At 42.6% G+C, this 12,750-nt stretch overlaps 1 protein-coding gene across 2 annotated transcripts in view; it reads left to right on the top strand.

Annotated features, from left to right (window-relative positions):
* Window positions 1-12,396, top strand: part of LOC110505884 (FERM domain-containing protein 6) — a 52,506-nt gene extending 40,110 nt beyond the window's left edge. Inside the window, exons 10-14 of one of the 2 annotated variants that reach the window (XM_036962645.2) lie at window positions 2,914-3,088; window positions 3,527-3,838; window positions 5,715-5,852; window positions 6,111-6,202; window positions 8,831-12,396. In XM_036962645.2, coding sequence (XP_036818540.1) covers window positions 2,914-3,088; window positions 3,527-3,838; window positions 5,715-5,852; window positions 6,111-6,202; window positions 8,831-9,127 — 1,014 coding nt within the window. In that variant the 3' untranslated portion in view covers window positions 9,128-12,396. Of the gene's footprint in view, window positions 1-2,913; window positions 3,089-3,526; window positions 3,839-5,714; window positions 5,904-6,110; window positions 6,203-8,830 lie in introns of both variants that reach the window. The other variant, XM_090221313.1, reaches the window with a different exon arrangement.
* Window positions 12,397-12,750: the final 354 nt, after the last annotated feature.

Here is a 12,750-nt window from a genome sequence, read left to right as displayed (position 1 = left end):
GATTCACTTCCTCATTCACATCTGGTTTCACTTCCTCATTCACATCTGGTTTCACTTCCTCATTCACATCTGGTTTCACTTCCTCATTCACATCTGGTTTCACTTCCTCATTCACATCTGGTTTCACTTCCTCATTCACATCTGGATTCACTTCCTCATACACTTCAGACCCACATACATTTTTTTACATCTTCAACAAAAGAGTCCTGAGAACATTTTGTATGATCTCTTTAATAATTATCCAACCTTTGGCACTTTGGATTTCCTTGTTATGGTCACTACAGCCAATGCGAACTGATATTGCTTTGTAGCAAAGCTCTGCAGCATTAGTGACGATATGATCGATACAACTGGATGTTATAGAACCAACACTATTGGTATAAACTCTAGTTGGTTTAGTGATAACCTGAGTCATATTACTGGCGTTAGTCATGGATAGAAACTACCCCTTGGGAGGATAGCTAGTTGCCAACTAGTCAATGTTCAGGTCAACCAGAAAACAAACATCTGTTAACACCAAACACAAGCAGGTGAATAGTACAACAACAACAAAAATAATACAAAAATCAACATGTCAGTTTAAGCTGGAGATCTGTTTTATGTCGTGCATCTGCTGTGACAGAGCTGTGTTTGTTAGACCACGAGACATACCGCAAATCAGTGTTCTCACAAAATCATCTGTGTTGTCGAACAGTTTGGCCAACAAACTATTATGACCCTTCTAGAGAAAGATGACTCTCACGAACAAGATGGTGTTCTCCGCTTTGAACTTCTGCATGGAACTCGTCTGAATTTGGTTCAGTTGAACTGCCAACTTCTGTCTGTAGCGTCCTAACAGTTTGGCCTACACACTAGTATGACCCCTCCGTGTAAAGGTGAGACTCTCACGAACACAAACATGCCGGCTGTTGTTCTCTAGGACACCCACAGACCTCACGACTCGTCTGAAGGTCCCCTGATATCAGTTGAAAAGTGCTCAAAATAAGGGGTTAAATACATGTTTTCTGATCTTTCTTATATCTCTCAGATATAGGACATGCACTTTTCATTTGGGGCTATTTGTTGTTGTAACGTCTTCGCTGGAAGTCAGAAAGCAAGTTCAGGGAGTGACTTTATAATAAATACACAAGGAACAAAACAAGAAACACTAGTAGCGTACAGACATGAAACAAAGGAACAGAAACAACGCCTAGGGAAAGAACCAAAGGGAGTGACATGTTAATCAGGAAGGTTAATCAGGCAGGTGATTAGGTCTGATGATGCGCTTAACGATGGTGACAGGTGTGTGTAATAATGAGCAGCCTGACTACCTCGGGCGCCGGAGGGGAGTGGGAGTATACATGACAGTTGTTCTATGTAGTGAATCTGTTATTCAATGCTTTTGCATAGGCTAATAGCAGTAAGGCCAAATACCATTTTTAATTTTCTTTTAAATCGATACGTCAAGGGGTCTTAAGATTTAAAATCAAATAGCCAAATGATCCATGGTATGACCTTCTTAAAACAATTCCATATAGCCTAGTAGACACTCTCCAAGCTTAGACACGGCTGAGACTCTCATGGTTTAATAATAAAGTGATCTTCAATACATCTAAAACGAATAACATTGTTTTGAACCAAATACATTCTCAAAGAAGTAAACCTCAACTGGAGTTGTGTGTAAAGTGTGTGCCCATTGAGGGAGCTAATCTCCTAGGTATAACATTGGATGGTCAATTATGGTCAAGTCATATTGACAAAGTAGTTGTGAAGATGGGGAGGGCTATGTCTATTTATAAAAAAGATGTTCTGCGTTTTTGACACAAATCAACGGTACTAGTTGTTTAGACTCTGGTCTTGTCCCATCTTGATTACTGTCCGGTAACGTGGTCAAATGCAGCAAAGAAAGACCTAGCAAAGCTGCAGCTGACTCAAAACAGAGCAGCACGCCTCGCCCTTAACCTCACATACAGAACAAACAACAACAACAGCATGCGTGCCATTCTTTCCTGGTTGAGTGTTGAAAAGAGATGAACTGCTTCTCTTAGTTATAATGATAAATATTACTGTGATGAAAATTCCAGATTTTTGTCTGCGTAATCAACTAACATTCTGATCAGAATGTTAAAATTGAATTCACAGCAGTGCACCGTAATATACAGAGCTATGGTCACATGAAATTCCCTTCAATCTCCAATTACTCAAACAGCAAAATGACCTTTTAAAAATCGGATTAAACAACATCTCATGGAACGGCGAGGATCTCATGGAACGGCGAGGACTGTGAAGAGACACAGACACTCTAACACACACTTTTTGTTTTATTGTTTATATATATTTTTATTAATGCTCATATTTTTTTAGTATTATTGCTTATCGTATTTTGAGTTTGTGTGACTGTCCTCGTCTATCACTGTATCAGTGTTTTGTTACTTGTTATGCTTTGTGTTGTTTGTGGACCTCAGGAAGAGTAGCTGCTGCTACAAAAGCTAATGGGGATCCTAATAAACAAATAAGAAAACTTTGAAATGTGTCTGCAGTTTGGTTTGTGTCCCTCAATCTGGAGATTCAGCTCTTGTTTTGGTTGTAAGAAGTGCCGCAGAATAGTTTTCAAAGAAGAGACGGTTCTGCGCCCCCCCCTGCCCCCCATTGTGTGTTTTTGCCTGTGGGGATATCTGGCTCTCTGGCGAAGTGTCTGAATCCTCTCATGTATATCCCTCTGCAAACAAACTGATCATTCAAAAAGATGCAACACTGGTGTCTGTTGAATCACACAGGGTCGTTGCTCCATTAGTATCTCAGACACCAAGATCTTCCATGACCATAGTGTTACGTCAGCTGGATGACGTGTAGATAGCATAGATAGCATAGATAGCATTGAGATATCCTACAAGGATTCTAACTCCTATTCCTCTCTCTCTTGTCTGTTTTCAGGGTAAGAAGTTTGAGATCCTGCCGGATGGTCTCCCGTCGGCCCGTAAACTGATCTACTACACCGGTTGTCCCCTGCGGTCCCGCCACCTCCTACAGTTACTCAGCAACAGCCATCGCCTCTACATGAACCTGCAGCCTGTTCTCAAACAAGTCCGAAGGCTGGAGGAGAACGAAGGTACATTACATACCTGGACACACCTACCTGGCCATGCTGCCATCTTGCCATACTGGAGAAATTTGACTCCCAGGATTCTCCTGGTGTCTCTGTGTAATTCAGCATTCCTTCCCTTAGCCAGTTGTAATGGTGATATTTACATTTTAGCCATTTAGCACACACTCTTTTCCAGAGTGACTTATAGAAGCAATTAGGGTTAAGTGCCTTGCTCAAGGGCACAGACAGATTTTTAACCTAGTCTGCTCTGGGATTTGAACCAGCTACCTTTTCGGTTACCTGACCAACGCTCTTAAACCACTAGGCTACCTGCCGCCACATATACCTGTAGGGCATATCCATGATTCCTTAGGAGTGAATTCTCTATTCTGACCAGCTCCTGTTAGGCTCTTTATCTGTGGTACTGCTGTGTCTAACCCTCTGTCTATCCCTCCTCTCCAGACAAGAAGCAGTACCGTGAGTCGTACATCAGCGATGCGTTGGAGCTGGATATGGACCGGCTGGACAAGCGTTCCCGGGCCAGCGGCAGCAGCGCCGGCAGCACCGTGTCTCACCTCAAACGCCTTTCTCGCCACTCCACCGCCAGCCACAGCAGCTCACGAACCTCTGGGGTGGAGACAGACAGTTTCCTGGCCCCTGGAGGGGCCCTACACAGGGCCCTGAGAACCTGCAGCTCTTCAACTACTAGCCATGGGAGCTCACACACCTCGGGGGTCGAGAGCGGGGGCAAGGAGCGGATGCTGGACGATGATGGTAAGGCAATCAATTGCACACACGGCAAGGGATGCGCGCACGCGGCAAGGGATGCGCGCACGCGGCAGGCCTTCTCTTCTTGTCATGCCTTCTCCCCTGCTCCACTAGTGATCATTACGGGCCCTCTGTCTGTCTGACTGTCCCCCCAGAAATTAATATTAGTGTCTGTCAGAGGTTAATATTAGTGTCTGTCTGACTGTCCCCCCAGAGATTCATATTAGTGTCTGACTGTCCCCCCAGAAATTAATATTAGTGTCTGTCTGACTGTCCCCCCCAGAGATTAATATTAGTGTCTGTCTGACTGTCCCCCCAGAGATTCATATTAGTGTCTGTCTGTCCCCCCAGAGGTTAATATTAGTGTCTGACTGTCCCCCCAGAGGTTAATATTAGTGTCTGTCTGACTGTCCCCCCAGAGATTAATATTAGTGTCTGACTGTCCCCCCAGAGGTTAATATTAGTGTCTGTCTGACTGTCCCCCCAGAGGTTAATATTAGTGTCTGTCTGACTGTCCCCCCAGAGATTAATATTAGTGTCTGACTGACTGTCCACCTAGAAGTTAATATTAGTGTCTGACTGTCCCCCCAGAGATTCATATTAGTGTCTGACTGTCCCCCCAGAGATTCATATTAGTGTCTGACTGTCCCCCCAGTGGTTAATATTAGTGTCTGTCTGACTGTCCCCCCAGAGATTAATATCAGTGTCTGTCTGACTGTCCCCCCAGAGATTAATATCAGTGTCTGTCTGACTGTCCCCCCAGAGATTAATATTAGTGTCTGTCTGACTGTCCACCTAGAAGTTAATATTAGTGTCTGTCTGTCTGACTGTCCCCCCAGAGATTAATATTAGTGTTTGTCTGTCCCTCCCAGAGATTAATATTAGTGTCTGACTGACTGTCCACCTAGAAGTTAATATTAGTGTCTGTCTGTCCCCCCAGAGATTAATATCAGTGTCTGTCTGACTGTCCCCCCAGAGATTAATATTAGTGTCTGTCTGTCTGACTGTCCCCCCCAGTGGTTAATATTAGTGTCTGTCTGACTGTCCCCCCAGAGGTTAATATCAGTGTCTGTCTGTCCCCCCAGTGGTTAATATTAGTGTCTGTCTGTCTGACTGTCCCCCCAGAGATTAATATTAGTGTCTGACTGTCCCCCCAGTGGTTAATATTAGTGTCTGTCTGTCTGACTGTCCCCCCAGAGATTAATATTAGTGTCTGTCTGACTGTCCCCCCAGAGATTCATATTAGTGTCGGTCTGTCCCCCCAGAGATTAATATTAGTGTCTGTCTGTCCCCCCAGAGGTTAATATTAGTGTCTGTCTTTCCCTCCAGTGGTTAATATTAGTGTCTGTCTGTCTGACTGTCCCCCCAGAGATTAATATTAGTGTCTGTCTGACTGTCCCCCCAGAGATTCATATTAGTGTCGGTCTGTCCCCCCAGAGATGAATATTAGTGTCTGTCTGTCCCCCCAGTGGTTAATATTAGTGTCTGTCTGTCCCCCCAGAGGTTAATATTAGTGTCTGTCTTTCCCTCCAGAGGTTAATATTAGTGTCTGACTGACTGTCCCCCCAGAGATTAATATTAGTGTCTGACTGACTGTCCCCCCAGAGATTCATATTAGTGTCTGACTGTCCCCCCAGAGATTAATATTAGTGTCTGTCTGACTGTCCCCCCAGAGATTAATATTAGTGTCTGTCTGTCTGACTGTCCCCCCAGAGATTAATATTAGTGTCTGTCTGACTGTCCCCCCCAGAGATTAATATTAGTGTCTGTCTGACTGTCCCCCCAGAGATTAATATTAGTGTCTGTCTGTCCCCCCAGAGGTTAATATTAGTGTCTGTCTTTCCCTCCAGAGGTTAATATTAGTGTCTGTCTTTCCCTCCAGAGATTGAGATGTTAGTGGACGACCCGAAAGACTATGAGGAGCTCCATGAGCTGACCCTGGACCTGAACCAGGACCTGTGCATCCACATCACTGAGGACATGCTGACCATGTCCCCTGACCAGACCAACGGATACTCTGGTACATACAACCACTGTCTTATCTACCCACACCAGACCAACGGATACTCTGGTACATACAACCACAGTCTTATCTTATCTACCCAGTCCAGACTCTGGGACATACAACCTCTTACTGTCTTGCTGTCTTCATTCACTCATTTAGGACAGCCTCCTATCTCAGTGAGACTGGTTGAATTGAACTTGGCTGGGTGGTCAACAGATGGTGTTGTATTAGTTGTTGTTTTTATGAATGTCATCCTCTCTGTCTGCACTGTAGGACTCATAGTGAAGGACGTCAGCTCATCCACCTCCAGTTCCTCTGAGACCGTTGTGAAGATGAGAGGCCAGAGCATTGAGTCTCTTCCTCAGGTCAGTGACAGTTTATCCTGTTTGGTACTGACTAGGGATGTTAACCTGTCTAGCGGAACCCTGTTCAAAAAAATCCAATTTTACATTGGCGCGTTACGTTCAGTAGTTCTAAAACATGCGGTGGTTGTGCAGAGAGCCACATAAATTCCCCGAAATACTCATTATAAATGTTGATGAAAATTCTAGTGTTATGCATGGAACTTTAGATACACTTCTCCTTAATGCAACCGCTGTGTCAGATTTTTTTTAAACTTTACGAAAAAAGCATATTCTGAGAACGGCGCTCAGAGCCCAAACCAGCCAGAGAAATATCCGCCATGTTGGGTAGTCAACATTATTCATAAATAGCATTATAAATATTCACTTACCTTTGATCTTCATCAGAATGCACTCCCAGGAATCGGAGTTCCACAATAAATGCTTGTTTTGTTCGATAATGTCCATCATTTATGTCCAATAGCTTCTTTTGTTAGGGCGTTTGGTAAACAAATCCAAAAGCGCGATCTGGTCCAGTCGGACGAAACGTTCAAAAAGTTATATTACAGGTCGAAGAAACTTGTCAAACTAAGTATAGAATCAATCTTTTGGATGTTTTCATCATAAAAGTTCAATAATGTTCCAACCCCCATCCTAGTCATATTAACAACCCCCATCCTAGTCATATTAACAACCCCCATCCTAGTCATATTAACAACCCCCATCCTAGTCATATTAACAACCCCCATCCTAGTCATATTAACAACCCCCATCCTAGTCATATTAACAACCCCCATCCTAGTCATATTAACAACTCATCCTAGTCATATTAACAACCCCCATCCTAGTCATATTAACAACCCCCATCCTAGTCATATTAACAACCCCCATCCTAGTCATATTAACAACTCATCCTAGTCATATTAACAACCCCCATCCTAGTCATATCAACAACCCCCATCCTAGTCATATTAACAACCCCCATCCTAGTCATATTAACAACCCCCATCCTAGTCATATTAACAACCCCCATCCTAGTCATATTAACAACCCCCACCCTAGTCATATTAACTACCCCCATCCTAGTCATATTAACAACCCCCATCCTAGTCATATTAACAACCCCCATCCTAGTCATATTAACTACCCCCATCCTAGTCATATTAACTACCCCCATCCTAGTCATATTAACAACCCCCACCCTAGTCATATTAACAACCCCCATCCTAGTCATATTAACAACCCCCATCCTAGTCATATTAACTACCCCCATCCTAGTCATATTAACTACCCCCATCCTAGTCATATTAACAACCCCCACCCTAGTCATATTAACTACCCCCATCCTAGTCATATTAACTACCCCCATCCTAGTCATATTAACAACCCCCATCCTAGTCATATTAACAACCCCCATCCTAGTCATATTTACAACCCCCATCCTAGTCATATTAACAACCCCCATCCTAGTCATATTAACAACCCCCATCCTAGTCATATTAACAACCCCCATCCTAGTCATATTAACAACCCCCACCCTAGTCATATTAACAACCCCCACCCTAGTCATATTAACTACCCCCATCCTAGTCATATTAACAACCCCCATCCTAGTCATAATAACTACCCCCATCCTAGTCATATTAACTACCCCCATCCTAGTCATATTAACTACCCCCATCCTAGTCATATTAACAACCCCATCCTAGTCATATTAACAACCCCCATCCTAGTCATATTAACAACCCCCATCCTAGTCATATTAACAACGCCCATCCTAGTCATATTAACAACCCCCATCCTAGTCATATTAACAACCCCCATCCTAGTCATATTAACAACCCCCACCCTAGTCATATTAACAACCCCCATCCTAGTCATATTAACAACGCCCATCCTAGTTGTTGCATCTTTAGATGTCTGTTCCTTGTATTTTTTTTTTGTTGGTCATTTAACTATTTGGAACAAATTTAACCGTTTGTTAACCGGGTTAATGAAGGTTGGTTACTTTGCATCAAAATTGACCATCCCTAGTACTGACATTTTACATTTGAGTTATTTAGCAGACCCTCTGTCACGTTCTGACCATAGTTCCTTTGTGTTTTCTTTGTTTTAGTGTTGGTCAGGATGTGAGCTGAGTGGGCATTCTATGTTGTGTGTCTAGTTTTCACGTTTCTATGTTTGGGCCTGATATGGTTCTCAATCAGAGGCAGGTGTTCGTCGTTGTCTCTGATTGGGAACCATATTGAGGTAGCCTGTTTTGTGTTGGGTTTTGTGGGTGGTTGTCTTCTGTCTTTGTGTCTATGCACCAGGTAGGACTGTTTTGGTTTTCACATTCTTTGTTTTGTAGTGTTCTTGTTTATCGTCTATATTAAACATGTTGAACACTAACCACGCTGCATTTTGGTCCTCCTCTCCTTCAACGGAAGGAAACTGTTACACCCTCCTATCCAGAATGACTTACAATCAGTGCATTGAACTAAATAAGATAAAACAACAACTTATTCCTTTAAATTATCAAGTAAAACCTTCACAAAAAAACATCTGCTCTCTGGCAGAAATAGTAAGGGAAAAGGCAAGTACAGCAGTTTTTACATGGTAAAGAAAATGGAATACATCGTCTGATGCTTTAGTTTTCCTTCTGTTCCCCAGACGACGGTGTGCAGGAAGCCTCAGACCGCGACGGACCGCCACAGCCAATCCCTGGACGATGTGCGTCTCTACCAGAAGGGCTGCCTCCAATGGGCGGAGCTATGCCAGGACACCGCCCACAGCTACACCTTCGGCTGTGCCCAGGAGCTGAGCGACAGCAGTGGTTACCAGGGCAACCTTGCCGAGCAGTGCGCCGGGATCCGCGGTGATCAGCTTGACGGCTTCCCCATCAAGAGGACCAGCAAGTACTTCTCTCTGGAGCTGACCAGCGACGAGGTCCCAGAGTTTGTGGTGTGATGGATGGATGGGGGAGGCAAAAAAGGGTGGCCTCATGACCCCTGCCTCCACCACTCAGACCTGTAGGTGCCTCAGGAAACAGAATGGGACGAGAGAAGAGCGTTTGAGGTTTGGAGAGGTGATGCTTGGTTTATCTGTCTGTTGCCATAACCTGTCAGCCATAACAGCCATCTGCACCGTACTGGGAAGAGTCAGATAGAGGTTAAAAGCCCTATATCCACCAGAATGACATCACCAGTCAACGTAACCATGGTAACACCTGAGATGACCTACACCGGAGAGACAGATGACTGATAACGAAAGCCCTTTCAGAGGAATCTTTTGCCAAAACGGGGGTATAATAACAAATATTGAAAAAATAAAAGGATAAACCTTTTCTGGGTTTCAAGAAAAGCTGACAGCATCTTTTAATCGGACTGATAATAGTCCACAGTGACACTCTGGTTGGGAGAGTAAAGGGAAAAGTTAAGGAACGTCGAGGAATATCTCACCATCACCCTGCTATTTATACAACCTCTGACCTTCTGTGTTTCCAAAGCATGTACTTTATCCAGAATGTTTTTTTGGATCTGAACCTTGGGTGTGCTAAGCAAAATAATGCTTTCACAGAACTAAAATCAACGTCTTGTGTTTGCCTACTATGACTTTACTAACGCAGTACACACATACCATAAAACATGCAGAGCCAATATCAAAATGTTCTGCCATGAAGAGTAGATCCCACTCCTTCCCCTACAAAAATACATAGTGAAGCTATTTGTGCTATGAACCAAAGACAAGTTGCATTAAACTAAATAAAAAATGTCATGTCCACGTATTATTATTATTATTGTAGTGAGTAACCAATCAATGACATGATACAGCTTTGTGAGTCCATGACAGGACATTATGACGTCACAATGAGCAGGATCTGGATTGATCCAGAATCTAGAGGTTGATCCAGAAGAAGAAACACTGATGTCCTGCATCTCCCTTCCCTCGGTCTCCAGTATGCAGTCTGTATGACATGATATGACATCATCTCGGAGCCCAGAACCAAATCCAGCATGCGCTAGTCTGAGATTAGACATGACACGCCATTTCTCCTCTCTTTGCCAGGAAGTGCAATGTGCCAACAGTTCCTCTGTAGAGCTGTCTGCTAGTGTGGGGAGTAGACTGAAATTAGGAACACACCCCACATGCCTTCATTACACCTATGCAAGTCCTGAACCACAACCGTGCCTTGACAATCAATCCCAGCTTCTCGCTTAGCAACACTTGCCCACACGAATCACGGAGCTCAGTTTTTATGTCAGAAGGCTCCCCTCTACCTTTATTGTTGGTCAGCAGTATATTTGGTATTTAAACATTGACATCAGACTTTAAAAATCATTATTCAAACAGTCTGTTTATTAACCAGTAATCATTGAAGGGGATTACCTCTATAATGATGTCATCTACCATCCCTATCCTACCATCCTTATAACAGACATATTTGAATCTGTGACAGTTAGTTTCCTGTCATGCCACGTGTAGATCGGGCGACGTCATTGGCTGTTTCAGGTCTGCTCTGTTGCTTGGGGCAGGATGAGTTTCTACATGCCCTCACCTGTCTGTGTGCGCAGAGCTGAGAAAATCCTAGACATAATCCACACACAGACAAAATGGAGTTTGGTAGTGTTTAGGCCAGCTCTCAAACTGGGATTTAGACTTTTCTTTCTGTATGCTGAAACATTATGATATTATTATTCACTCAGCTGTCTTTGTTAGTTTTGGGTGTTGTCGTGTTTGTTCTGTCTCAATTTATTATTTCAAACTGGAACTTGTTACAACATTTTTGTTACTTTTTATTTGATCATTTTAGCTATTTGGAAGTTTTAAGTAATACTTTTGGAATGCAGCATTTTTAGAACAATGAGATGCGTTGTATTTTTGGAAAAGTTATTCTTTGTGTGCGGTTGATGTCAGTCAGTATTATAAGCAGTGCACATTTATGTGACAGTATTACAAACCTGTGAAATCACATTCACTTTAAAAAAATATATTGTGCCCTTTTTTTTTTTTTTTACTCAGCGATAGTCTCATTTCATCTTACAGTAGCTGAAGAAAGTTGATGCCTAATGATGTTCAGTTAATTGGCCAAGAGCTAAACAATTTTCACAAGGTTTGAAACACACAACTACACAAGTCATGTTCATATAAGGATGGCTGTATTATATCTTCCTGTGTGTGGATCCAGACAAGGCTGTCTGGCCTCTTTTTGTTCTTCTTTTTTTTCCAATGATCTATTATTCTCTTAGAGTTCTAACTAATACATCTCCAAACCATACCTTCTCAATAGAAATGGAAAGTTGAGTTTGTCTTCCAAATGTCTTTCACACAGTACTTTTGCATTTCTTCCCAACTCAGTAAAACCTTATTGAGAAGGCTGTGTCAGTATCATTAACCTCTTCATTTCATGTATGGTAATAGTACATTCTGCATGTACATTTGTAATCCTACCCTCATTTGTGTTACCTAATATCTCTGGAGAAATAAACAAAATGCGACTTCCTGATGTATTTGGAATTATAGACCACTATGTCCCTCAGTTAAGTAATTGTTTTGGATCAACATTCTAGCTGAGCTCTTCCATTGCTGCTTTTTTTAGAATGTTCTAGAAACAGCTCTGCTGTGGTACAGTGGAGAGACCTGACAGTTCCACTTCTCTTCACAGCTGGTCTCATCAGCTGGACACGTCGGCCTAGAACCACAGAGCAAGGTGTCTTGATCTAGAACCACAGATCAGGCCAAGGCAGCAAGACGTGATTGTTGGAAAGAGATGTGTAATAATGAATACACTTATAAAATTGATATTGTTGTGTGATTTCAAAGTAACAGTGCATACTGTAACATTTTACTTCTAACGACATGTTCCTAGCTTCTCTTTTTTACTCTTATAATTTATACTTATTAATATTGGGTATCCGAGCAAACAAAGACTTGTTCACAAGTTGAACTATTTTTCTGGTAGATCATTGATGTTCTATGCTGTATAAAGCCAGTGTGTGTCCAGGTGCACCGCCATAAAACCAGAACAACAACCTGAAAAACCTTAGCATTTTGTTAAACTCTCTCCTTTGGTGGCTTAGCTTCTACACGCACCCTTACTGTATGTCTGCAACTAAGTATCCATAGTCCTTTCTGTGAAAGGATCGCCCTTCAGGAAAAAAATGAATGATTTAGTTGTTTTGTCAAACCCTGTTGTAGTGGAACAATATTCAATAAAAAAAGTACATTTATTTGTCTAAGCTGTCCTGCCCTCTTTGATATTCTGTTTGGTCAATGTTGTGCAAGACATTATACGCTGAGTGTACAAAACATTAAGAACACCTTCTCTTTCCATGACAGCTTTCACCTGGTCAATCTATGATCCCTTATTGATTTAACCTGTTCAATCCACTTCAATCAGTGTAGATGAAGGGGAGGAGACAGGTGAAAGAAGGATGTTTAGGACTTGAGACAATTGAGGCATGGATTGTGTGTGTGTGCCATTCAGAGGGTGAATGGGGAAGACAAAATATTTAAGTGCCTTTGAACGAGGTATTATAGTAGGTGTCAGGCGTACCAGTTTGAGTGTGTCAAGAACTACAAAGCTGCTGGGT

This window comes from Oncorhynchus mykiss, chromosome 25 (genome assembly GCF_057628025.1).
Source record: "Oncorhynchus mykiss isolate SJ-2025 chromosome 25, ASM5762802v1, whole genome shotgun sequence".
Taxonomy (NCBI): domain Eukaryota; kingdom Metazoa; phylum Chordata; class Actinopteri; order Salmoniformes; family Salmonidae; genus Oncorhynchus; species Oncorhynchus mykiss.
This window is presented reverse-complemented; position numbering and strand designations above follow the sequence as displayed.